The 26,623-nt window shown below is 46.4% G+C and overlaps 1 protein-coding gene across 1 annotated transcript in view; it reads right to left on the bottom strand.

Annotated features, from left to right (window-relative positions):
• Nucleotides 1–26,335, bottom strand: part of LOC123443755 (chromatin modification-related protein EAF1 B-like) — a 35,510-nt gene extending 9,175 nt beyond the window's left edge. The window contains exons 1-20 of the mRNA XM_045120277.1: nucleotides 26,041–26,335; nucleotides 25,150–25,376; nucleotides 25,016–25,070; nucleotides 24,849–24,946; nucleotides 23,313–24,762; nucleotides 23,118–23,237; nucleotides 22,738–22,998; nucleotides 22,318–22,503; nucleotides 22,057–22,137; nucleotides 21,547–21,607; nucleotides 20,908–21,473; nucleotides 20,267–20,324; nucleotides 19,948–20,141; nucleotides 16,139–16,192; nucleotides 15,987–16,067; nucleotides 15,613–15,750; nucleotides 15,223–15,339; nucleotides 4,329–4,429; nucleotides 3,951–4,166; nucleotides 3,488–3,869 (exon numbers count right to left, since the gene is read on the bottom strand). Of these exons, the coding sequence (XP_044976212.1) occupies nucleotides 3,488–3,869; nucleotides 3,951–4,166; nucleotides 4,329–4,429; nucleotides 15,223–15,339; nucleotides 15,613–15,750; nucleotides 15,987–16,067; nucleotides 16,139–16,192; nucleotides 19,948–20,141; nucleotides 20,267–20,324; nucleotides 20,908–21,473; nucleotides 21,547–21,607; nucleotides 22,057–22,137; nucleotides 22,318–22,503; nucleotides 22,738–22,998; nucleotides 23,118–23,237; nucleotides 23,313–24,762; nucleotides 24,849–24,946; nucleotides 25,016–25,070; nucleotides 25,150–25,286 (4,356 nt within the window). The 5' untranslated portion in view covers nucleotides 25,287–25,376; nucleotides 26,041–26,335. The remainder of the gene's footprint in view (nucleotides 1–3,487; nucleotides 3,870–3,950; nucleotides 4,167–4,328; nucleotides 4,430–15,222; nucleotides 15,340–15,612; nucleotides 15,751–15,986; nucleotides 16,068–16,138; nucleotides 16,193–19,947; nucleotides 20,142–20,266; nucleotides 20,325–20,907; nucleotides 21,474–21,546; nucleotides 21,608–22,056; nucleotides 22,138–22,317; nucleotides 22,504–22,737; nucleotides 22,999–23,117; nucleotides 23,238–23,312; nucleotides 24,763–24,848; nucleotides 24,947–25,015; nucleotides 25,071–25,149; nucleotides 25,377–26,040) is intronic.
• Nucleotides 26,336–26,623: the final 288 nt, after the last annotated feature.

Here is a 26,623-nt window from a genome sequence, read left to right as displayed (position 1 = left end):
TTTGTTTTCGTCCGTAGTCGGACCCTGCTCTTACTCTTGATGATCATGTAATGTACTGATGTGACTCTGATGTAGCTTGTGGCGAGTGTAAGCCAACTCTTTATATATCTCTTCTTTTCAGTACATGTACTTGTAACGATATCCATTCTTGCGACACGACGAGATGCGCTTCTATCCCTGACGAGGCCCTCGTGCCAAATTGAGGATAGGGTCGCATCTTGGGCGTGACAGGTCACCAGTTCTGTTTTTTTCCAGTCAGACAGCAGTCCAGTCCAGTTTTAGAAACTACTCCCTCCATTCCATAATGTAGTGCCTATAGCTTTTTCTAAAAGACAAACATTACAAATGTTGACCATATTTATAGAGAAAAATAGGTACATTTAGAATACCAAATGCGTCACTGGATACATCATGAGTTATATTTTCATAATGTACATGTTTGGTAGCGTAGATGTAGACAATATATAACTCATGATACAAATGACAGCAGAGCAGCCAATTATAGCAACTCTGGCGAACGTAGCAGCAAAGCTCGATACACAAAGAGCAAGCGCAAGAAGCACCATCGAAGGAGCAGCGGCAGTGCAGCCAGGCACAAAAACAGTAGGGATCGACCAGGGCCGAGCCGATAGTTGTACAGACTGTGCAGCCCGCACAGGGCCCATATTTTCTAGATGCCATTAGATCCATTATCGGTATGTTTTTCTATTGTTTTTATTTGAATGTGTTCTAATTTTCGTTGCACTTTATTAGTATACTTAGATCTCATGAAATTATTTATGTGCATTGTTAATTGTGTTCTACCTATGTTGTGATCAAATTTGTGATGTGCTTCGAGTCTGCCCCACCTCAAGAAAATCCGCCATCCGTCATTGCATTATAATTGCTTATTATACTATCTTTACTAGTAAGATAGGGCCCCATTTTTGAGTTCCGCACAGGACCTTGGATTTTGCCGGCTCGGTCCTGGGATCGACACAACAGGAGCAGCAGCAACATGCTCAAAAGGACCAGGAGTGACCACGATGTTGCGACGAGCAAGGCCTACAGCATTAGCTCCGGCAGCGGAAACAGCATTGTGTACAGAGGTGACGTGTGATTCTGCAGCAGTAGCAGCAATGGTGCGAGGCATGGAGTTCTGGGGGAAGTGAAACCATGATCGCTAGTGTGCAGCTTGAGGACAAGCTGCTTATCCAGGAGGGGTGTAGCGTTGTGGACATTAGTATGTGGCCTCAAAGCAGCATCAAATGTATTGCGGCCGGACAGCCAGCCAACAAGGTGCGCGACTTGTATGTGAGTTATATACAGGAAAGAGACGTCCAATGAGATTTAAGGAAGGAGTCGGCTAGGCAAAGTGTGCAACTTGAACTGAGAGAGATGAGTTAAGAGACAGAATTAGGAATGCTTAATTCTGAACAGCAAGGATTGGGTAAGTATGGATTCAGATACTCGAATCAGTGGGTTCTTAGTTACAGAGTACAACACCCTGGGTGTCAAGTTAGGAGGTAATATACCGGGCAGGTCATGTAAGGTTTGGAATCAAGCAAGAATAATCAATATGATCTCACCCAAAATTATTCTCTAGTCTCAACCCTATGTCTACCCAGTCCCTCACTGCCATGCTGTCTGGATATGAGCAGCATGGTAGTTATCTTATTGTTGATCAGCGTTCACAACAGTACCTGGTTTGTCATTCTTACACTTATAGGATGGCAAGGAGGGAGCAGGGTGAAAGTGGTTTTAGCATCACTTAAAAGCTGGTTTGTCATTCTTAGATATAGGAGTGTCAATACACATGAAGTATGTGGGCTTCTCTCCAAATGGAAAGGTAATATGGCCTGTTCAGAAAACAACCAGTAAACATTTGCTGCAGGGAGTCTGGGACATCTATGTGGTCAACCAACCAGTCTTGGCAGTAAATACAAACTCACTATTCCCTGTCCAGAGTCTAATATGTGATCAGTTTAGGCAATTGTGATTACATAAATGACACAATTTCTGTTGCAAAACCCTTTTGTTTATATTGGCACAGTCAGAGCTGACGTGTACGACTAGACTGTTAGGAAAGCAACTTATCTGTATTGAAGGCCCAAGGGGCATATATATATTACACATGACTTGAGGTGCCAGGAAAGTAAACATAGACTAATAAGGACTCCTAGACTAATACTAATACTTCCTAACCCCCCCCCCCCTCAAATGGAAAGCGTATGCAATAGCATTGCATTTGAAGAAGTGTAATACTAAAAAAAAATGATAATCCAAATCCGCGTCTTGAGGGTGTCGTCGTAGCATGAAGAGTCTTCAAAACTTGTCGAGTCGCCGAAGGAGATAACGAAGAGATGGCACATCAGAGGTAGACACCGCATCACTTGAAGATACAAGATAAGTATCAAGAGAAGATGGGTTGTCAAAAGAAGATTGCACATCAAGAGGAAGACATCGAAGAGATGGCACATCAGAGGAAGACACCGCATCACTTGAAGATACAACATAAGTATCAAGAGAAGATGGGTTGTCAAAAGAAGATGGCACATCAAGAGAATAAAGCATTGTGCAGAAAATCATAGTCCACGACAACCGTCGGCGAAAGAAGCTCGGCGGATAAGGCACGATGGACGTAGATCGACAATGCAAAAGAAGTCCAGAAAATCCTATAGAAAACAACATGGGCAAGTAGGCCACAAAAGTTGCATAGAAAGGATTAGGACCGGAAAAAGGCTGACGGACTAAGGTATGGTGGACTCGCATGGCATGAGAAAACACAAAATATCAACGGATTTGATGGACATAGCGGAAAACAAAGAAAACTAGAAAACACACACTAGATTAGGGATGATGGCAGCGGAAGAGAAAAAATAATATCATGGCGGCGAAGGCCAATTCCAACCAGAGTGTGCGTGAGACGGTCCTGACTGTGTAGAAGATGGTTGCTCTCCAGTTGGGCCTGTTGACGCATGTGGGTCGGAAACGCTGGTGTTAGCGGACACGGGATTGCGTAACAAGGGGTAGCCGGCAGTGATCACCGGCGGGAGAGGACCTAGCGGCAGGAGAGGAGATCGAGCGGGGAGGCCCGCGGAGATCGATCGAGATGGATAGATTGGATCGGGAGGGCGAGTTGCGGCGCCCGAAAAAAATAACCTAAGCTCTGATACCATGTTAGGAAAGCAACTTATCTGTATTGAAGGTCCAAGGGGCATATATATATTACACATGACTTGAGGTGCAAGGAAAGTAAACATAGACTAATAAGGACTCCTAGACTATAATACTAATACTAATAAGGACTTCTAGACTAATACTAATACTTCCTAACATAGACAATTGTTTACGGATCATCAGTCAACCAGTACATCATTTTGGCAAGGAAATAAAGATAGCATGCATAGTACTTTCTACTCAAGTGCTTCTACCAAACCCGTCAATGCAAAAAAGGAGATACACTGAAATTTAAATATCATAATACAATATGAAAGGGGATGCGTACCCGAAGCATCTGCATCGGATCACGTGGCCTCAACATCGCATTTCCAGGGCCAGGTACAGCACCAGGGTGAAGATTTACTGAGTTTTGCATGCCTTGACCATTGCTGGATAGCATGTTTCCGGATGAAACCATATTTCGCATTCCTGGGGAACCAATCCTTGGAAAACCCGGCCTTGAAACAGGTGCACATCGAGTAAGTCCGGTCATCATTCCCATACCATTAGCACCAGGCATCATTCGAACACCACGATCAACTCCAGCAGGCAACACACCCGGAACAGAAACTCCGGGCTGCTGAAGATTTCTGCCATTAACCACATGAGTGTACTGAATTCTTTGTTGTTCGTCACCCTGTAAAGAGGTAGGTCTAGGCACACCATACCTTTGAGCATACATGCAGAAACAAATATTAAAAAGATAAATATATCCAATATCAGCTAGAGAGGACAATAGGGTCATTTACCTAGACGGGGCATTCAATGTTGAAGGAGACGGCAAACTGCTTCCTAGTACCATACCAGGAGAACCTGATAACCTTGGGTTCACATTTGAAGTTGGAAGGGCAGGGCTAATTGAACCGTGATGATTCGGAACCGTTAAAGCATTTGTATGTGATCCCGGATAACCAGCGGGAAGTGCATCCGGGACTGAAGTTATTGTATCACAAAGATCAAGTGGCCTATAAATGCTTTGAATTAGACAGAAGCATAGAACACAAAATGACCAGCGGTAGCTGGATTAAATAGGAATCAGTGAATAATTTTTTTTTGTGTGGGGGGGGGGGGGGGGGGGGGGGCAATTAATATGTAAAAGAGGGCTAGTTTGAAGTGTATGCACATACGTCAAAATGCCACCAGAGAAGTTGCTTGTGCACACTTGAGAAAGTGCAAGAACATGAGAAGTATGAAGTGGATTTATCAGCTTAAGCTCCTGCATTTCCGCCTTAATAATGACCAAAAAGGAGAAGAGAATCATGTCAACAAGCAAATATTGATAATACTCAATGAGGACGATAAACAAAATAACACAAAAAATTGGAGCAAGTTGGAAGGAAACATCAGAAAGATTATATCAGACAAACCCAAGTAGCAAGGTTAAATCAGGAAGTATATTTACATTGAAAAGCATGCATATGTTTCCTGTTTGGAGGAAATGTCATATCGTGATCAGTGTACCCAAATTGCCATACCCCTATGGCGTATTGGGGTAACTTGTAAACAACTGTTATGTGATTTGAAGTGAAAATATATCGCTTCAACCTAGCGAAACCTAATCAAGAAACGACACAATATCATCAATTTATATTTGTACTTGATGTTCCTCCGAAAATGATAAGGGAAAAGGGTGAGTAAAGTATGTAGTTTACTTAAGATCAGGATCCAGTGGTCGCCAGATTCCACACAAATTTGGTGGCCAGTTTAAGTACAGAAAACTATAAAGTGAGAGACTGAGCAAACCTAGTCCTACCTGGAAATATTCCTTATTTCACTCAGAATCAGAAAACAAATCACAGAGGAAAAAAAATTGAGCAACTATTGCACTTGTTGCTAAGTATATAGTTCTGTAATAGCAACTTCTTCCCCAGAATTTTGTTCATTTTACACAGGCAAGGGATCTTGTAAACGTGCATAATATGCAAAACCTCGAGCGTCTACGCTTGTGACAGTTTTTCAGAATTTTCTGAAATTTAGAGATGCCCATTTTGGAAAGAGAAAAAACTGGCTCATGTGAGCCTGGGTGCCAAAGCCCCAGACTCGTGACTCGTGAAAGTACGGGACTATTTTGGCTCAACCCCACAAAGCACCTAGGGATATATATATGTGTTGAGTTATATTAGTGATGTCTTTTGGCCTTTTGCATTCTAGTCTCTTGGCATCCTCTTGTAGCCTTTTGGCATCCTCATGTATGTGTATATATGCTGGCTTTGGCATCCTAATAATACAAGTTGCTATTTCTCTAACATGGTATTAGAGCTTAGGTCCTTTTTAGCACGTGCAACTCATGCTTGATCCTCGCATTGCGTCGCCGTCGTCTCCCTGCTTGCAGTCGCTGATTCCTCTTTCTCGCTGCTGCTGCCCACCCCAACACGATCTGCCCTGCTCCCGGTCTGATCCGATCCACTCCAGGCTGCACGCGTTCCACCCTGCTGACCTCCCGCTGGTCCCGTCGACCAGCCGCCGCCGCCAGTCGCCGCTGCTGGCTTTAGCCCATCCGGCCCCGCCCTCTTCGCACCACAGCTGGCTTCCGAGATGGTCGCGCGTGTGCCTGCAACTGCGGCCAGATCGAGGCTCAGTTTGTTCGCTCCTCTGGATCGATTTGGTCCTCGTTCGGCCTGCTGTTCCGATCGGCCTCCATCTCACTTAGATTCGTCTGTCCGTCGGGCTGCTCTGCACTCCGTCTAATTGTTCTGGAGGTTCCTAGCTCCCGATCTATTAGGCTGGTGGGCCGCCGTGCTATTAGGCTGTTTGGTCTACTTCGTACGACTGGCTACCTTGAGGACTGACTTGTTAGTTCTACATGTTACAGTATATGTGAATTGCACTGCCCTTTCCATCAGTTCGGACTTTTGGTTACGTTGGCTAGTGCATGAAGCTTAACATGGTATCAGAGGTAAGGTCTTGAGTTCAAGTCCTGGTTTTCGCAATTTATTAAAAATTGTTGGTAGCCCCCCTTTGTGTCCACGTAGAGGCCTCTTGAGTCATACGTGAGTTTCACGCGCCGTCGCTCTCTTCCGGTTGCACGTGTTGACTTGTCTTCCCCGTCACACGTGAGAGGGGGTGTTACAGTATATGTGGATTGCACTGCCCTTTCCATCAGTTCGGACTTTTGGTTGCGTTGGCTAGTGCATGAAGCTTAACACTACAAAGTTGCATGTGAGCTTCTTTAAAAATAAAAATAAAATAAAGAAATCATCTGCCATGGCGTCTCTTGTCCGCTCTCCGGATATTTTTGACGGTGTTGTTTGGTGTTCCTTATTCTGACCCCGTCTCGCACATGTGCCTTTCCTTGGTGCTTGGTGCTCATCCTTCTGTGCCGCCTGTTAGAGTAATATATATGTAGCCATGTAACCTTTCGTATTTATCCTATTGTATAAGGGGTTTTTTGCATATTACACACATGTACGTGTATATATACTGGCCTATGGCCTCATGAAAATACAAGTTGCATATTTCCTAACATGGTATTATAGCTAGGTCAATTTTTTGCACGTTGCAACTAGTGCTATTGATCCTGCGTGGCCGCCGCCTCCACTTCTCTCTTCATCGTAGCTGCTGGTATCCACGTTCCGCTCCTCTCTGCTGCCGGTCAACTCAAGGCCGCTCCTCTCCTACCCGCGTCCGGATCGAGTCCTGCCGGCTTTTCTGGATCGAGCCAGCACCCGCTCGATCGAAGTCGGGTTTTTTTTCTATGGATCGAAGTTGTCCCCGTCGCCAGTCGGGTTTTCTCTGGATCGAAGTCGTCCCCGTCGCCAGCACCCGCTCGATCCTGCTCCCGCCGCCAGCCGCCGTCCGCGTTGCTTCTCACTGGTCTTCGTTGCCGGATACTGCTCCCGCCGCCAGCTGCCGGCCTCCGTTCCCTCGCCAGCCGACGGTCTTTGCAGTCTCCGTTGCCTCGCCGGTCGGCGGTCTCTGTTGCCTCGCCGGATCTAGCGTCCCTCGCTGAGCTGCTGGTTCTCGTCGGCTTCCACACCACTCGCCCCTCGCCGAATCCTGCTGCCGTCCTCTGCTTCCGTCGGGAGTTCTAACTGCTGCGGTCGGGGCCTCTGTCTCTCCTGCTGAGTGTCTGGTAGTTGCATAAAAAGGAGAAGAAGAAACAATAAGGAAAAAAATGTCTACACCAGCGCGCAACGTTGCAGTCCCTTGCTTCCCGGTGACTCCTGACGGCTGTGCTGGTAGCTCTTCTGCTGCTCCTCCTGCGAGCTCCACATATGGTGATTGTCGCTCTACACCTACTCTCGCGACTTTCATCGGTGCATGTCGCTCTTCCCCGACACCTCTCGCAACTTTCACCGGTTGTCCAGGTGCCTATGACTCCATGGACTGCGCTTCGTCCACGCATCTTCCCTTGGTGCTTGGTACTTGTCTACATACGGCTCGTCTTCTCCACCGGCCTTTGCCGACGATGCTGGTCATGCTACACCGCCATCTTTAGTGGGTGCCACAGGTGGTGGTGGTCGCTTCTCTCCTCGTGCCACTAGGCCGCCTACTTCAGCTGTGTACTTCACCGAGGACGAGATTGCGCGACTTCGCGCCCTGCTGATTGCCTCCGACTCTATTGTCGGGTGCACCTAATCACCATCTTCAGTTGCGCCCCTGACTGAGCAGGAGATTGGGCGATTTCGACGCCTGATAGCTCCATCTTCTGGTTCTTCATCGACAGGGTCTGTTGGTTCTACTACGGACTCTTCTTGCATTGTGAGACCACCTTCTACACAAGCAGGTACATCCCCATGGGTTCTTGATACTGGAGCATCTTTTGATATGACTCATGATTCATCAACCCTGTCATCTACTCGACCTCCCGATTCTCCTATTCATGTTCTTACTGCCGACGGTACTTCTCTCCCGGTTACTGGCCGAGGCACTCTTAGCACTGCATCTTTTCATGTTCCCGATGTTGCTCATGTACCTCGGCTTACCATGCAGCTCATTTCTGGTGGTCAGATTGTTGACTCTGGTTGCAGGGTCATTCTTGACTTTGACTCATGTTCAGTTCTGGACCGTCACACTGGTGCTCTTCTTGGTGCTGGCCCCCGGCGCCGTGACTCTCAGGGTCTTTGGGAGCTTGACTGGCTTCACCTTCCATCCGTTGCCACCGCAGCCAGTCTCTCGACCTCTGTTGCCTTGTCTACCAACTCTTTTCAGCAGTGGCATCATCGCCTTGGTCACTTATGTGGCTCTCGTCTCTCATCCTTAGTTCGGCGTGGTCTTCTTGGATCCGTCTCTGGCGGTGTGTCTTTAGACTGTCAGGGTTGCCGACTTGGTAAACAGGTTCAGTTACCTTATCCTCATAGCGAGACCGTGTCTCAACGTCCTTTTGACCTTGTTCACTCTGATGTCTAGGGTCCAGCTCCCTTTGCTTCGAAGGGATGCCATCGCTACTATATTATCTTTATAGATGATTTCTCTCGACATACGTGGATATATTTCAGGTCTTCTCGTAGTGAGGTCTTACCTATCTATAAGCGTTTTGCTGCCATGGTTCATACTCGGTTCTCTTCGCCTATTCGAGTGTTTCGTGCTGACTCTGTTGGAGAATATATCTCCAAGATGTTGCGTGGAGGATTTCTTGCTGAGCAAGGTACCCTTGCTCAGTTTCTTGTCCTGGTGCTCATGCTTAGAATGGCGTGGCTAAGCGCAAGCATCGTCACCTTGAGACGGCTCATGCGATGATGATCGCTGCCTCTCTTCCGCCTCACTTTTGGGTTGAGGCTGTCTCCACTTCCACCTATCTCATCAATCTTCAGCCGTCCACTGCTTTGCAAGGTGGCGTTCCTTTCGAGCGTCTTTTTGATCGTTACCCGATTATTCGACGCTTCGTTTGTTTGGTTGTGTTTGCTATGTTCTTCTTGCCCTCGCGAACGCACCAAACTGACCGCTCAGTCTGTTGAGTGTGTCTTCTTAGGCTATAGTGATGAGCATAAGGATTATCGTTGTTGGGATCCTATCGGTCATCGGATGCGTATTTCTCGGGATGTGACTTTTGATGAGTCTCGTCCCTTCTACCCACGCCCATCTTCCTCGACCTTTTCAGTGGAGGATATCTCTTTCCTCACTTTTCCTGACACACCTATCACCCCCATCGAGCCTTTGTCTATTCATTCTGCTACCTCTGCCTCTCATCTCTTGCCGATTTGCCGCCACCATCTCTCACGGTTTCCTCACCTAGCATGTCACCGGATTCTGCACCTTCATCTCCGATGACTTCTTCGTCTCCACCCCCCGATTCTACATTGGCAATTCCTCCTTGTATTCTTCCATCTTTTCCTCAGTATTTCACTCGTCGTTCACGTAATGTGGATGCCTCTGCGGATGTGTCGTCCTCCTCGTCTCAGCCTACCTATGGCTTGCGTCCTCGTCCTCGTCCGCCTGTTGATCGCCTTGGATTTTCCACCGCTGGTGCTGCTGTTCTTGAGCCGACTTCTTATTGTGAGGCTGTTGTTCATCCTGAATGGCAGTTTGCGATGGCAGAGGAGATTGCTGCTCTTGAACGCACTGGTACATGGGATCTTGTTTCTCTTCCTCCCGGTGTCCGTCTGTAAGTGGGTCTACAAGGTTAAGACTCTCTGATGGTTCTCTTGAGCATTACAAAGCTCGTCTTGTGGCTCGTGGCTTTCAGCAGGAGCATGGTCGTGATTACGACGAGACTTTTGCTCATGTGGCCCATATGACCAGTATTTGTACACTTCTTGCGGTGGCCTATCTCAGCTTGATGTTAAGAATGCCTTTCTTAGTGGTGAGCTGCGTGAGGAGGTGTACATGCAGCCACCACCTGGGTATTCTGTTCCTGATGGCATGGTCTGTCGTCTCCGTCGCTCTCTCTATGGCCTTAAGCAAGCCCCCCGCGACTAGTTTGAGCGTTTTGCCTCTGTGGTGACTGCCGCTGGTTTTTCAGCAAGTGCTCATGATCCGGCATTGTTTGTCCACCTTCCTCCTCGTGGTCGGACTCTTCTTCTTCTCTATGTTGATGACATGATCATCACTGGTGACGACCCCGAGTATATTGCCTTTGTAAAGGCCCGTCTTACTGAGCAGTTTCTTACGTCCGATCTTGGACCTCTTCGCTACTTTCTTGGGATTGAAGTCTCTTCTACCTCTGATGGCTTTTTTATACCCCAGGAAAAGTATATCCAGGATCTTCTTGCTCGTGCTGCTCTTACTGACGAGCGCATTGTTGAGACTCTCATGGAGCTCATTGTTCACCTCCCTGATACTGATGGTGACCCCCTGCCTGGTCCGACGCGTTATCGTCATCTTGTTCGCAGTCTTATCTATCTAGCTGTCACTCGTCCGGATATCTCTTATCCGGTTCATATTCTGAGTCAGTTTATCTCCACTCCCACCTCGGTTCACTATAGTCACCTCCTTCGTGTTCTCCGATATCTTCGGGGCATGATCTCTCACTGTCTATTCTTTCCTCGCTCCAGTTCTTTACAGCTTCAGGCCTATTCGGATGCTACGTGGGCTAGTGATCCTTCAGATCGCCGTTCTCTCATTGCCTGGAAGACGAAAAAACAAACCGCAATTTCCCATTCGAGTGCAAAGGCTGAGTTGCGAGCTATGGCTCTTTTGACGGCAGAGATGACTTGGTTACGGTGGTTACTTCAGGATTTTGGTGTTTCTGTCACCACACCTACTCTGCTCTTATCTGACAGTACAGGTGCTATTAGCATTGCGCGCGATCCTATGGAGCATGAGCTCACCAAGCATATTGGTGTTGATGCTTTCTATGTGCACGCTGGCGCGCAGGATCAGGTTATTGCTCTCCAGTATGTGCCTTCCGAGTTACAATTGCAGATTTTCTGACGAAGGCCCAGACTAGAGCACAACACGGCTTCTATCTCTCCAAACTCAGTGTTGTTAATCCACCATGAGTTTAAGCGGGGGTGTTAGAGTAATATATATGTAGCCATGTAACCTTTTGTATTTACCCTATTGTATAAGGGGTTTTCTACATATTACACACATGTACATGTGTATATACTAGCCTATGGCCTCTTGGAAATACAAGTTGCATATTTCCTAACACCGACGTCCCCTGAGGCGACTTCCGCACGCAGTTGTGCCCGTTCTTCATCGACTCCTCTCACACCTTCCACTCACGGTCGTGGCCGCTCAACATCGACACCTCTAGCTGCACGCGGCTATTGCCGCTCTACATCGAATTGTTTGATAGCTTCCGCACATGATGATGGCCGCTCTACGTCGACTCCCCCGGCGATGTTCATACGTGGTGGTGGTCACTCAAAGTTGACTCCTTTGGTGGCTTTCACATGCCGCCCTATATCGACTTGCGGCTCTCCGCCGACTCTACACACGGCTTCCACATGAGGTGGCGTCCACTCTTCATCGGCGGGTGTTTATACATCTACCTCTTCTGTTGTGTCGCTGTCTACGCATGAGATTGCACAACTTCGTTGCCTGCTTGAAGCTTGGGATTCTGCATCGATGGGACCTGCATGTTCTGCGACTGACTTTTTTGGCACTGAGAGACCACCTTCTCCTCATTCAGGTACATCCCCATGGATTCTTGATACCAGAGCGTCTTTTCATATATGACTTATGATTCTTCCACTTTGACCTCCGTTCGACCTGTTGAGTCTCCTATTCATTTTCTTACGGCTGATGGCACTCCCCTCTCTGTAGCTAATCGAGGTACTCTTAGCACTTCATTTCATGTTCCCTCTATCGCTCATGTTCCTCAACTTACCATGCAACTCATATCCGGTGGTCAGATTGTTGACTCTAGTTGTAGGGTCATTCTCGACTTTGATTCGTGCTCTATTCAGGATCGTCGCACGGGCGCAATGCTTGGTGTTGGCCCTCGACGCTCCGCTGCAACCGCTGCCAGTCTCGCAACCCCTATTGCTGCATCTACCAGCGCTTTTCAGCAATGGCATCATCGTTTTGGCCACTTATGTGGTTACCGTCTCTCGTCTTTGGTTCATCGCGGTGTTCTGGGGTCTGTCTCCAGTAACATTTCATTGGATTGTCTGGGTTGTAGGCTTGGTAAGTAGATTCGGCTACCCTATCCTCACAGTGAGTCCGTATCCGAGCGCCCTTTTGATCTCATTCACTCTGATGTTTGGGGTCCAGCTCCTTTCGCTTCAAAAGGGGGTCATCGCTACTATATTATCTTTATAGACGATTTTCTCGATACACTTGGATCTACTTCATGTCTTCTCGTAGTGAGGTCTTATCTATATATAAGAAATTTGCTGCATGGTTCATACCCAGTTTTCCACTCCTATTCGTGTTTTTCGCGCAGATTCAGTTGGTGAGTATTTCTCCCATGCACTCCGAGGATTTCTTGTTGAGCAGGGTACTCTTCATCGGTGTTGTTGCCCCGGTGCTCAAGCAGAATGGTGTGGCTGAGTGTAAGCATCGTCACCTTCTTTAGACGACCCATGCGATGATGATTGCTGCCTCTCTTCCGCCTCACCTAGGCTGAGGCTGTTACCACTTCCACCTATCTCGTCAATATTCAGCCATCTGTTGCTCTACAGGGTGGTATTCCTCTCGAGCGCCTTCGTTTGTTTGGTTGCATTTGCTATGTTTTACTTGCCCCTCGTGAACGCACCAAATTGAGCGCTCAATCCGTTGAGTGTGTCTTTCTCGGTTACACTGATGAGCATAAGGGCTATCAATGTTGGGTTCATGTCGGCCGCACGATGCGTATTTCCTGGGATGTGACCTTTGATGAGTCTCGACCCTTCTATCCACGTCCATCCTCCTCAGCCTTTTCTACGGAGGACATTTCTTTTCATACGTTTCCGGATACACCTCCCTTTATGACCAGTGTTCCTACTCCTCGTCCAAATCCGACATCGTCCTTTTCTACGGTTTCTTCACATGACTATCCACCTTCATCACCGATACCTTCCCCTTCTCCACCTTCATCACCGATGCATTCCACGTCTCCGCCTTCATTGATTCCACCTCTTCCCTCCTTTCCTTTCTATTATACTCGTCGTCCACGTGTAGCAGATGAGTCTACTGATGTGCCCTCCACTTCTGGTGTGTCGTCTTCCTCCTCTCAGCCGACTTATAGTCTTCGTTCTTGGCCTTGTCCGTCTCCTGACCGATATTCTCCTTCTCGCTATGGTCTTTCGACTGTTGTTGAGCTGACTTCTTATCGAGATGCCGTTGTTCATCATGAATGGCAGTTTGCGATGGCAGAGGAGATTGTTGCCCTTGAGTGCACAGGCACATGGGATCTAGTTTCCCTTCCTCCCCATGTTCGTCCCATCACTTGCAAGTGGGTCTATAAGATTAAGACTCGCTTCGATGGTTCTCTTGAGCGTTATATAGCTCATCTTGTGGCTCATGGCTTTCAGCAAGAGCATGGTCATGATTACAATGAGATTTTGCTCCTGTAGCCCATATGACCACTAGCCGCACACTTCTTGTCGTGCCCTCTGTTCATCGTTGGTCCATGTCTCAGCTTGATGTTAAGAATGCCTTTCTTAATGGTGAGTTGCGTGAGGAGGTTTATATGCAGCCACCACCTGGGTATTCTATTCCTGATGGCATGGTTTGCCATCTTCGTCGCTCTCTCTATGGCCTTAAGCAAACCCCCCGCGCTTGGTTGGAGTGTTTTGCCTCTATGATCACTGCAACTGGTTTTTCTCCCAGTACTCATGATCCAGCGTTGTTCGTCCACCTATCTGCTCGTGGCCGCACTCTTCTTCTATATGTTGATGACATGATCATCACTGGCGACGATTCTAAGTACATTGCCTTTGTCAAAGCCCATCTTAGTGAGCAAATTCTTCTGCCTGATCTTGATCCTCTTCGTTACTTTCTTGGGATTGAGGTTTCCTCCAACTTTGATGGCTTTTTTATTTCCCAAGAAAAGTATATCCAGGATCTTCTTGCTCACGCGGCTCCTAGTGATGAGCGCACTGTTGAGACTCCTATGGAGCTCAATGTTCAGCTTCGCGCTTCTGATGGTGAGCTCTTGTCTGATCCGACACGTTATCGTCATCTTGTTGGGAGTCTTGTCTATCTCGTTGTCACTCGTACGGATATCTCCTATTTTGTCCATATCTTGAGTCAGTTTGTTTCTGCTCCCACTTCGGTACACTACAGTCACCTTCGCGTTCTACGATACCTTCGTGGCACGATCTCTCACCGTCTCTTCTTTCCCCGTTCCAGCTCGTTGCAACTCCAGGCCTATTTGGATGCTACGTGGGCTAGTGATCCTACGAATCGCCGTTCACTTTCTTACTGTGTTTTCTTGGTGGTTCTCTCATTGCCTGAAAGACGAAGAAACATCCTGCAGTTTCCCGTTCGAGTGCAGAGGCTGAGTTGCGACCTATGGCTCTTCTGACAGCAGCAGTGACTTGGTTAAAATGGTTACTCGAGGATTTTGGTGTTTCTGTTAGTACACCTACCACCCTCTTGTCAGACCGTACAGGTGCTATCAGTATTGCGCGGGATCCCGTGAACCATGAGCTTACCAAGCATATTGGTGTTGATGCTTTTTATGTGCGCGCTGCTGTGCAGGATCATGTTATTCCTCTTCGGTACGTGGCTTCTGAGTTACAACTAGCAGACTTCTTCACGAAGGCCCAAACTAGAGCGCAACATGGATTTCACCTCTCCAAACTCAGTGTTGTGGATCCACCATGAGTTTGAGGGGGGGGGGGGGGTAGAGTTATATTAGTGATGTCTTTTGGCCTTTCGCATTGTAGCCTTTTGGCATCCTCACTTATGTGTATATATGTTGGCTTTGGCCTCCTAATAATACAAGTTGCTATTTCTTTAACAATATGATGCATCAAACGTAAATGGGGAGAGGATAGCCAATCTTCAGAGACCTAAAATGAGGATCAGCATGATCTGCATATCCAACAGCAGCAGATGAATGCCCTTACAGACAGTAAGGAAGGCATAAAACAACATGGCAAAATTACAAGAAGGAAACATGGCTACTACGAGCAAGGAAAATGGCAGCTACGCCTCACGCATAATCAAGTAAGTGTGAGGTTTTCAGAGGAAGATAATACTAACCTTTCTGCGACATGGATGCAATTTCTGCCCGAGGAATATTATTTTCTCAAAATGTGTCTTAAGAGTCTCTTCCTCAAACGGTCCTTGAAGGCGCTGAAACAGCTGTCTCGCACTGCCCTGATATTCACACGAGGGGATTCATAGTGTTAATTGTTAAAGAAATGTGCATCTCCATGCAGATTATTGGACAACAAAAAGGTGGCCTTATTCTTGAAATTTATAGCAATCAATAAAAGCTGCAGCAGATTTACAGAAATCCAATAGCCGCTAGATCAAGGATCTGGCATTTAATATTCTTCCCGTATAAAAGCTGTATAACATAAATGATCTGGCACTTAATATTCTTCCCGTATAAAAGCTAATAGGTATAACATAAATGCAAGAGCAAACCTTCGGAATGCCAGGTAATGTGGATTGATAGTGTTGAGATGAGCCTGAGTCATCTGCGCTGTCAGCACCATCACCAGAACTTCTATCCGTGAGAAGCTTGTGACGGTGCTTACACTCATCAGGCCTTCTATATATACACTGCAACGTGAGGATTGAAGAGTTCACCATTAAGGCGTTAAGTAAGAAACTGATGACCAATGTTTTAAAGCCACCAGAATATGGTAACAAATTTCATCCACATACAAGGACGAAAGTAATATCCAGCATTTCTAAAAAGAAATGATGCCAATTCAATCATAAGTAAACGCTAGAAAAGTAAATGGAAAGGACATGGGTTATGAAAAAATGAATCATGCAAGGTGCTCAGTAATTACCTTCAGTTGGACAATGCTGTTCAGTGCATCGCTCACTAATTCCCAGTTTTGACCCATATCATGTACAAGCACCACAAGAGCCTGGTTTTTTAAGATGTTAGCAGTTTTCCGCAAAATGTTGCCAGATCAAGTAATTTCAAACATAGAATAACCTGATCCTCGAAATTTGACCATGGACTTCCAGGACCGGAGTGGCCAGCAGTCATCTGAACAAGAGATCAACATTTCAGAAAGTAGTTGATGAGCAAAATGCCAGAGCCGAGGTGTTGGCATAATAAATAAATATCTTAGCTCAACTACAACAGTTAGGCTGTTAAAAACATGAGGCTAAAGATCGGCTCAAGTTTTGGCTCAATCCGGAGTGGACAGCAGCGATCTGACCAAGCGATCAATATTTCAGGAAGTAGCTGCTGAGCAAAATGCCAGAGATGGTTGTGCTTGCATGCTAAACAATAATCTTAGCTGAAACAAAAAAAAAATAGGAAGAAAAAGTTTTGGCACAATCCGACAAGGGTCAGCTCAGGAGCTCATCTCTAGTTTAATTGAGCATGAAATCAAATTTGGGCTAATTTTGATCTCAACTGACTGGGAGCCCAAATGATGAATATGCTAAATATATGATCCTCAACCAAACTGATATATCTTAGTCTCAGAGTAGCCATAATCTAACCCAGCAGCTCGAGAAAATTCAGAGGGGATTCCTCTGGGCCGGGCACGCTTTGGCCAAGGGTGGGCATTGCTATGTCAACTGGTGTCATGTTTGCCGCCCACACGAGCTTGGCGGCCTTGGAGTCCGTGACTTGGAGCGCGCCGGGCTCGCGAGATTACGATGGCTCTGGTTCTCGCAAACAGACCCAGACGCGCCCAGCACACGCTTGGTAGGGGCTGGATCTCCAATTCTCCAGCAATGAGCGCGCGCTGTTCTCCGCATCTACCTACACGCCCATTGGGAATGGAATGAGCGCCTTATTTTGGGAGGATCGATGGCTCAATGGGTGGTCTGTTGACGAGCTCATGCCCGCGCTCTACAGTTGCATCCCAAAACGTCGGCGCAAGGTCAGAACGGTGGCGGAGGGGCTCCACGGCAATGCCTGGGCTCGTGACATTCACGGCGTCCTTAGCATCCATGAGATTGGCCAATACCTGCAGCTTTGGCACCTCACGCAGAGCACAACGCTCACCGACACCCCTGACCAGCTGATCTCGAAGTCGACCGCAAATGGCATCTAATCGGCGCAATCCTGCTACGCGGCCACATTCCAAGGTTCAATGCACTGCCACTCCTGGAAGCCAATTTGGAAAGACTTGGGCACCACCTCGGGTCAAATTCTTCCATTGGCTGGCCAACCTCGACCGCTGTTGGATCGCGGATCTTCTGGCTCGCCACGGTCTGCAACATCACCCACGCTGCCTGCTCTGCGATCAGGCGCCAGAAACGATCTGGCACTTGCTGCTGCACTGCCCTTTCACATGGCAGGCATGGCACGAGACGCTGGCCTGGCTACGCATACCGACGACGATTCCCAGCCAGGAGACCACTCTCATGGACTGGTGGCGGCACGCCAAGGCCAGCACGCCGCAGCTACAGGGCAAAGCCCTACAATCCGCCGCGCTTCTTGTACCATGGATGGTCTGGAAGCATAGGAATAGCTGCATCTTCGACAACGCCCTCCCTAAACACGCTTATGGTTAGAATCAAGGAGGAAGCCTGCCTCTAGGCAAAGGCAAAGGCTGGAGCCGCAGGTCTTAGAGCATCTCCACTCGCCCCCCCTCCCCACCCGACAGGCCCTCCCGGGCAACTTTTTTAGCGCCGGCGGTGCGAAATCGGCCCAGTCGCGCCCCCAAGAGGCCGTTTTTCGTCGGCTCGGGCCGAAATTGGCCCCGGCGGTCCCAGGCCGAACCCACGCTGGGGGTCGCCCGGGGGCGCCTCAAAAAACATTTTGGCGCGAAAAAAAGTTGGGCCCGCCGAGTCAGCGACTGGCCGCACGGTCGTCGTCCTCATCGCCTCGTTTCCCGCGAGAATCAATGCGAAGGTTGTGCCACCGGTCAGCCTTCGATTGATTCACGGATGGCACAATGAAGGCGCGGCGACACACGTCCCGACGACGCACGTCCCGTCGGCTCCTGCCACGCGTTCACACGCCGACGCTCCGCGTGCTGACCCGCCCACGGCTATATAAGGCGACCCACCACCCCGCCAGTGGCCACACACTTCTTCCGTCGACGCTCTCCCCTCTTCTTCTTCGCCACCGACCTTCTTCGCCTTCTCTCCTTCTCCTCCCCAATGGCCGAACGCTACCCTGGCGATGGAGCTGCCGCCAATGGCTTCGGCCGTCGGCACCTCCGCGAGGATGAGGCCCGCCTCCTCTACGAGGCGGAGTACCCGACGGCGCCAGACATGCGGGTGCCGAGGTCTTGTAGGCTCAGCGCCGGCGGTGTCCCGGTGCCGCCACCGCCCACCGAAGCTGAGCGGCGGGTGCAGATTGCGCGCATTAGGTCCGGCCTGCCGGAGAACTCGCGCAATCTCGCGCGGTACGCCCCGACAGCGACGCGCTATGGACGGCGTTCTTCGACCGTCGTCACGCCGACCAGCTTGCCGCCACCAATGGGGTCGAGCCCCGCGGACGGCACAATTCCGAGGGGCGGCGCCAATGCTGTGGCGACGGCGACTTTAGCTAGTTTTAGTTTAAATTTAATGTTTAATTATGTTTTTTTCCAGTTTTTGTACAAATTTTAATCAATCTACGAACTTCGTATGAATTTGACTGGGTTTTGGCCAAATTTGGGGCGATTTACATTTTTTTAAACGCTTTCGGGCACCCATTGGGGTGGCGACTGCGAATCCAAGCCCCCCAGGACAAGTTTTTCACCGGCGCGCCCCCAGGCGGCGCTATTTCACGCCCCTGGGGGTCCGAACGGCTGTAGATGCTCTTAGAGTGGTTCTGCCCCCTTCATGGGATGTGCATTAAGAGTCTGTAACCTGATCACCCGATCGTCCGCCCTCGGACGCTTGTAACTGACTTCCTTCTCAATGAAAAGAAACACAAATCTTCTGCGTTTTCTCGAAAGAAAAAAATCTAACCCAGCTTTTTGCCCTTGTTGTACAACAAATTGAATTTATGGTGTATTAACTGTCATTCCATGAAACCTGGATGACTTTCAGGTGGTCGAGCGCAAGGGTGGGCGAGCATGAAGTCATGGCTTCAATCTGCACTCATATATGAGTGAAACACACTTTCTCAAAACAATGGAGTTTACAGAATTAATTAAAAAAAATCCATTTCCCTTAGTAACATGGCCCATGCATCATGTGAATACTATTCATTATTACTTCATACTGTCAAAATCTTGAAGAAAAACTACTGACGTTTACGGTGCTATATTTAAAGGTAACAATTCTAAACATACTACTGAGCCAATTCAAGCAGCGCAAAAGGTTGACACTCATCCCTCTAGTCATACTGGAGAATTTTATCCAAGCCAGAAGCCCAGACTGTAAAACGACGCAAGCTCATGATAAGTCTGGCTGCCTTTTCTTGAACTCGGTTAATTCCCAGCCCTAGTTGTGACATAAGGAAGAGCATACTACAGTTCAGCAACCAATGAGAAGGAAAAGCTTCCTGGGTAATTGGGTAGTCCATTCAGTTACACAAGAGAAACCAAAACACCAGAAACAAAAGAGGAAACCAATAAAAGCATAGAATGAACTGAACTGTTAGTAATCTACTTGATAGTACTACACTCTAAGTACATAAACTATAACATCAATTTGGTTTCAGCAAATAATGAATTCAAACTCAAATAGTTTTAATTGCTAGCAGAGAAAAGCAATGCATGTGCAAAGAAAAATGGCTTTGATTTGTAAAGGAAAAGGTGCAGCACAGTATAATAGTGTCTATGGCTATGTGCAGATGAAGGTGCAAAACATACATACAACCAGAATGTCAAAATATATGGATACCTTCAGTGCTTTACTTTTTCTTCCACGATCCCGATTAGTGATGATCTTTATAATCTTCGTCGGGTTTACCATGTTACTCATTTGTGATGCTGCCGGAGATGCCAGTGGGCCGACTGGTGTAAGAGCCTCTAATGAAATATCTGGTGCTTGATGTAACAGTTTAGTCTTCTTAGAAGCATGCTGACCATTTACCACTGTTAATAGATCAGCATCTAACATGTCAGAAGTTATTCTCGTGTCCTCTCAAATAAGAACCAATTATTCTCATGTTCTATGCCGATAAAAATATGGTGTCTGAGGAAGAGACAAAGAAAGTTACCAATATTCCCATTTGAATCAAACTTATTAGCCTCCTGCCTCTTCTTCAAATAATCCTTCTGATAGAGGAAAGAGACAGTATCCAGAAATTAGAGAAACTACATGCTTACTGTAGGTTCTAGTCAGCAATGTTTGGTGGTACTGAACTTTGGAGGCTTGCAGTGCTGCGTAGGGTTCACTAAACCCTACAGCACTCTCTTGCTCCCAAACAAGAATACACTCCCATAACTCATAAAGGATGACTGGAATTAATCAATTATGTTGTTATGCTATATAGTTCACTTATGTGCCTTCAAACATCATTTTAGCACAATGTTCACTAGTCTGTTGCTAGAACATGTATGTGTAGCCGCTTCAAAATGACTACTGGGCTATGTGGAAGAGTTATATTCCTTGCTGAAGTATCGGTATTCAGTTTGACTTCACCAACAGATTGACCAAGCACATCCTAATGGATTGACCATAAGAATGTTGGCTGCTTAATCGCATACAGCTAAACATAATACCTGCTCATATTGAGCGAAATCAAATCAACCTGAGGTCTAGGATCATGGGCAATGGACTGAAACATAAGCAGAACGAACTTTCTCTACCAACCACAGTACACAAAACAATAAAGAGAGTTGGCATTGAGAATTTGACCTTTCCAGCCATCAAGGTATAGGACTCTGTCACACTCTGTGGTGCCTTGTACCCAGGGTGCTTAGGCTTCTTCTTTTTAGACTTAGTAGACACCTCACTGCCATCATATATTAATTGTCTGTCAAAGTCAACAGTGGATTCAATATCTGCATTCTTCCTTGGAAAAAACCCGCCTTGTAATGAATTTTGATCATCTTGGCAGGAGTTTGTGTCTCCACTAGAGGCATCTGTTTTACTTGTGAACTGAGAGGTTCCGGCAATACCAACAGAGAATGGGCTTGCAACTCGCTGTCTAGCAGCTGTCCGTATGCGTTTCGTAGGAATGGAAAGGAAATCCGGAGGTCTTTTACCATTTGATAAAAACGGCTGGTTTCCTGGCTTGCTCTCCGAGCATGGATCATACGGCAGGTCAACACCATTATCATACGGCCTTCTGCCATTCATCCTCTGCTGTTGTTTCTTCTTGTGACTCGATTTCGATGTCAAGCCACCATCATATGTTTCAGGCAATAAGTAAGTGTATGCCTCGGCTTCATCATCTTCATATACATTCTCCCTATGTACATCTAAACAAAAAATGGAACGTTGATAAGAAGATTGCATCATGATACAGATATTGAGAAAGAGTGGCATATAAACCTGGAACATAATCACATGTAGATGGCTCATAATCCTCCTTGTGTTCAGTGTTAACAAACTTCTGTAATACAGAAATAGTTAATTTGACAATACATGGATTCAAAAGAAGTTAACCTTGGAATAGAAATAGAATGATGCAAGTCGTGAACACGGAGACTTATATGTGTAGTTCCTCAATTTATAGCATAAATGTTCTTGTTAGTGATTTAACATTGAAATGATAACTGGTAATATCAAATGTCCATTGAGCCCATAACACCAATTAATCTCTTGAAAGCAACAGAACACTAAATTTAGATGTGCAAGAATTTTGTACACTCCACGACTGAAGCAACTGAAATATTTGCCAGGACAAAACACTGAGTAGATTTTGTTTGATCAACAAAATATTAAATAGTTATAGCCCCAATTGCATGTTCCACTGTATACTTGAGTTCAACATTTTAGAACTCCCCCAAGATGGAAAAAGAGCATAGTTGCTGCTTTGGTGTACCAAAAGTATCATCTTACCTTATTATAAACAGAGATACACCCCACAGACTCTCTGTATGCATGCATTGCACCAGGGGCTACCTCATAAAAGAGATTTGTCTGAAAGATAGGAAATGTATCATTAACCAATATTTAGACAAGTTCTTTGTGCATGTTCTTCTCATACTTACAAAAACAGTTCCAGGGTTTATTAAGTAAATCACATAGAATGAGTTGGGATGCAATAAGATGTAAAGAAAGAAGGAAATTGTCAAAACCATATAGAGCCAGATAGATTACTTCTGAAAGTTCATCTGGCACTTTTAAAATGCCAAAATCATTTAGCCTGTCTGGAGTTGGTGGTGCTTCAGCTAATGAAAGACACTCAGACACATTACAGTTGAACTCCAGAAACCGAAGAGCGTAACTCTGAATATGAGGGTGCTGAGACCACCTAGGCTTCTCTTGTCCAAAGGATTCGTCACCCTGTTCAAATTCATAAACCACATCAACATTGCAGTTGCAACTTGCAAACATATCAAGCCTATAAGTCTACAACAAAGTTTATGCACTTGAAAAAATGACATGAAGCAACATTTGCAGCTATTTCATTCTGAGGCTACAGGGAAGCCAAAACACCTCTAGCAAGTGCATAAAATACCCATCAGAACCAACGCATACCAAAAAAAAAAAGATTAATGTTTTATTGATTTTTAATACCAGTTCTTTTTCTGCCTTGGTTCCAGCAAGCTTCATTTCTTCAATCCCCTTTGGTTTCTCTATTTGTGACGCTTTAGGAATCTCACCACTAGTAGCTCGTAAAGTCTCAGCTGAACGCCAAAAATTCACGATGCCCTTGGACAGAATTCTGGCAGCAGATTTCTGCTTTCTATGAACACTAGCTTCTTCAAATGCTGCTCGGCCACTGGAAGCAATCCAGTTGCACATCTGGGCTGCAGCTGTGCTTCTCCACAGACGCTCCTATTATATAGAATATAGTTAGGTTACATGTATATGTAACAACAATGTTACACAACAACATAAGAAATCTTACAAGTCAATGAGTGCAATGAAGAAAATAAGATCAGTTGAGGAAGTACCTGCATGAAATCATTTGCCATCCAAGCCATCTCCTCCAGAACAAACTCCCAGTGACTTTTCCGCTTCTTCTCCAAAGAAATATTGCAAAGAGCTTGTTCACCAGCTCTCTTAACATTCAGCTGTCAATTAATGACTTCCTTTTCAGTAACAAGAATACTGGCATAAAAGGAGAGCATTATGTTACCTAAGTGTACCTCTATAAACCGAGCCCTTCTAAGGATAGAATCTTCATATTCCTTCTTTATCATAGTAGGATCTTCACATTCCTTTTTTGTAATTGTTGCGTCATTTCGGCTACATTCTGTAACATTTTTGTCGAAGTTACATATAGAATATTTAGTTGATAGCACAGGATTAGACATATCCTCTGTGAGCGAAGCAGGAGGCACATCAACAGAAGTCAAGTTATCGGAACCACTCAGAGCACTGGAACAGTTGTTATTTCTATCCAAATCAGAACCTGCCTCCTTAGTCACTTTGTTGTGGTCAGAAGTAGCAGGAGGTCCTGTATCCTTTTGCGTGTCCGCCACGTCGTTACAAACTTCAATTTCATCTTTCACAGCAGTGCAGACTTCTGGATGTATAGGAGCACAACTGTGAACCACAGCAGTGGGGCTGCTACAGCCTTCCAGTTGGTCATCTCTTTTGTCGTCGTTATCACCAGGTACAGTGTTACTCAAGCTTTCATCAGAATTTTCACCAATCTTCACTGATACAAAATTAGCCTTTTTACCTAAATGCTCATCAGTAGTCTTGGTGGCATCTGTACAAGTTAGATCCACTTCATTTTCATTAGATCTAGCAATTTCTATGGCTGGTTGCAGAACAGAAGCCTCATTTTCCATATCAACTGCATGAGCATAAACCATGCTTTTGTCAGAGCAGGTGTTACCTGCCTTTTCAGGAGCGTGTGCTTCACTAAAAATTTCGTTGTGTGTAGATGGCAAAGAAGTTGTCCTTGAAGAAGCTTCATTTGTAATAGCATGAGGAGATTCAGCAAAAGCAGCTGCACTAGGCATCTGGCCACCTCCACCATGCTGTGAATTATCAGACACGCTGTTTGGTGAGATTTCAGGAGCTAGAGTAACATGTTGGTTGTTTGTTATTTCATGTTTTTCTTCTTGCTTGCATTCATGAATTGCTTGAACATTGCCCATCTTCCCTACCATTTGATTATTTGACACATTATTCAACATATCGTTACCATTTGAATTTCTCAGTATTGGAGTCACACTGGATGAGGCGCCATGATCATCATTTACTGCTTCTTGTACTGCCACTTTTGCAAAAGGAGAAACTGGTGGAGACCTAACAGGCACAGTATTAACATTCTCCCTGCTTGACTTTGACCTGCGTCGAGCATACGCTTGGCTCTTTGCCCCAAGGCGGAACAAACCAGAATCTTCAGCTTCTTTTGAGTTATTCTGGCCATCATTGCACAAAGGCGTCTCAGGTTGAGGTGTGTTACTTCTTTTAGTGCCGCGTTTCACAAGTTTCTCCCCACCTATCTTGTTGGTATCTCCATCTAAAAGCATAAGATTATCAGCTGTGTTGGCTTCACGACATGAACTTCCTGGTCTGCCACTACTATCAAACGAATCTCCATGAGGTGATGCAGCAAATGTGAAACTACCTTTTGCTTCACTGCAGTGCAAGAAAGAACTAAAGGCTTAAATCAACCAATAACAATGTCAATGTTATCACATGACAGACCGGGAACTAATTATCACCTTATCACATTTTGTTCGGCTATCTGATCTGTGACAGAAGTGGACTGTACACTCAGCGACACTACATGTCCAAGTTTGAAATCCAAGGGATTGCCTCCCTGCATGATAGGTGAATAAACCAGGGGAAAATGAAAATGTACAGCACATGTGATGTAGTTTGCACATACCTTAACTAAAAACTCAAGCTCCCTCCTCCGTTCTTCACGGACATCATATTCCTGCCTGAAGGTTGTGTACAGAAAGGTATCAGGTATCCATCAAAAACGTAAACTAATGAAGAATAACATGTTCGTAGATGTACCTCAGCTCCTCCTGAGCTTTCTCTATGGCCACACGACGAGGGGAAGTTTTTGTGTCAGTGCTCACACCACATTCAACAATTCCTCCCATAGAGCACGGCTCAGTATCCACTTGACCACAGAAGCAGGCTTTGCCCATACATTACTACAAGCGCATTTTACTCAGACTCCGAGCCATCAAATGAGCATGCCCTCCTCACAAATTCACAAGACGCCATAAAAACCTAACCTGTAAACCGATAGACCGCCATAAACAACATGACAGCTAAAGACAACAATAATAAGCAGAAGCTGCAAACAAATAACAGACCATGTAAGCCTAAAACAAAAGGAATCCCTACTATTAGAAATCAAAATAAGAGTTTTTATAACCAAAATAATTGCCCAACCAAATATGACATGTGTTGTCCTCTGCCCAATCAAACAAGCACATGCAACAACATGACAACTTTTTGCATATTCGAACAAAGCTTACATAACAACAGATCATGTGGAGCTCCTAATCAGTATCTTTCATACACAGTGTATGCCTTGCATAACCGGGCAAAACAAATATCACATTTTTCATCTATAGTCCACGTCATCTCACGCACTTCAAGGGACACACCGTGCCAACATCTCAAACCACGGCGCAATTCAAGCCCACCCATCCTAACGACGACTGCATGCACACTGTCGAAGACAAAAAGAAGACTAGCACGGGCATTCCTCCACGCCTAACACAAATGAAGCGCAATTCATGAGCAACAGCACAGTAGCGTCACTCGAACATGTCGCCACACGTTGTCCCCCACACAGCACGGTGCCTACTCGACACCTCAATTGCGACCCTAGGAGACGGCGCAAGGCAGAAGTGTAACTGGGGTGGGCATTCGATGTAGCAGGGGACGCACCTACACAGCCCGCGCCGGGAGCTAGGGTTAGGGTTTGCAATGGATGAGCCTGGAGGAGACAGGTGGTGGGTCCTGGCGGTAGGAGGGTCTCCGGGGGAGGCCACCGAGGAGCTGTATTACGGTATTTGGTTGCCGGAGGCAGTGGCGTCGCCGGAGATCAGGGAGCGGTGGGTTGCACGCGGGGCGGTGGGGGTGGTACGTCGTATGCAGGCAAGGCCAGGAGGAAGGAGGGAGAAAGGGCTGCCTCAGTGCGTGCGGGAGCGGGCGAACTGGTGCGGTCTGACCCGATCGGCGCGGCCGCGCGGGATTGGGCTGGCCTTCGCGCGATCGGGCTCGTTGGGTTGCAAGTCACCTGGCCATTTGGGTACCCTGACCCGTTACCTGAACCCGAACCATTCACATAATCCGGTACAGGTAACTCGGTTTGGTTCTTATTTCTTGTCTATTAGGTTTTGGAGTTAGGATTCGGGTTTTATTTAAAAAATTCAAAATACTCGTACTATCTGAATTATTTAAGCTATCCAAATTATTCATCATATTATTAGACTCTCATGTTAGTCATACTTGCTAAAATACACATACT

Source organism: Hordeum vulgare, chromosome 3H, assembly GCF_904849725.1.
Source record: "Hordeum vulgare subsp. vulgare chromosome 3H, MorexV3_pseudomolecules_assembly, whole genome shotgun sequence".
Lineage (NCBI taxonomy): Eukaryota > Viridiplantae > Streptophyta > Magnoliopsida > Poales > Poaceae > Hordeum > Hordeum vulgare.
Note: the sequence above shows the minus strand (reverse complement) of the source record. Positions and strands in the feature narration are given on the sequence as shown.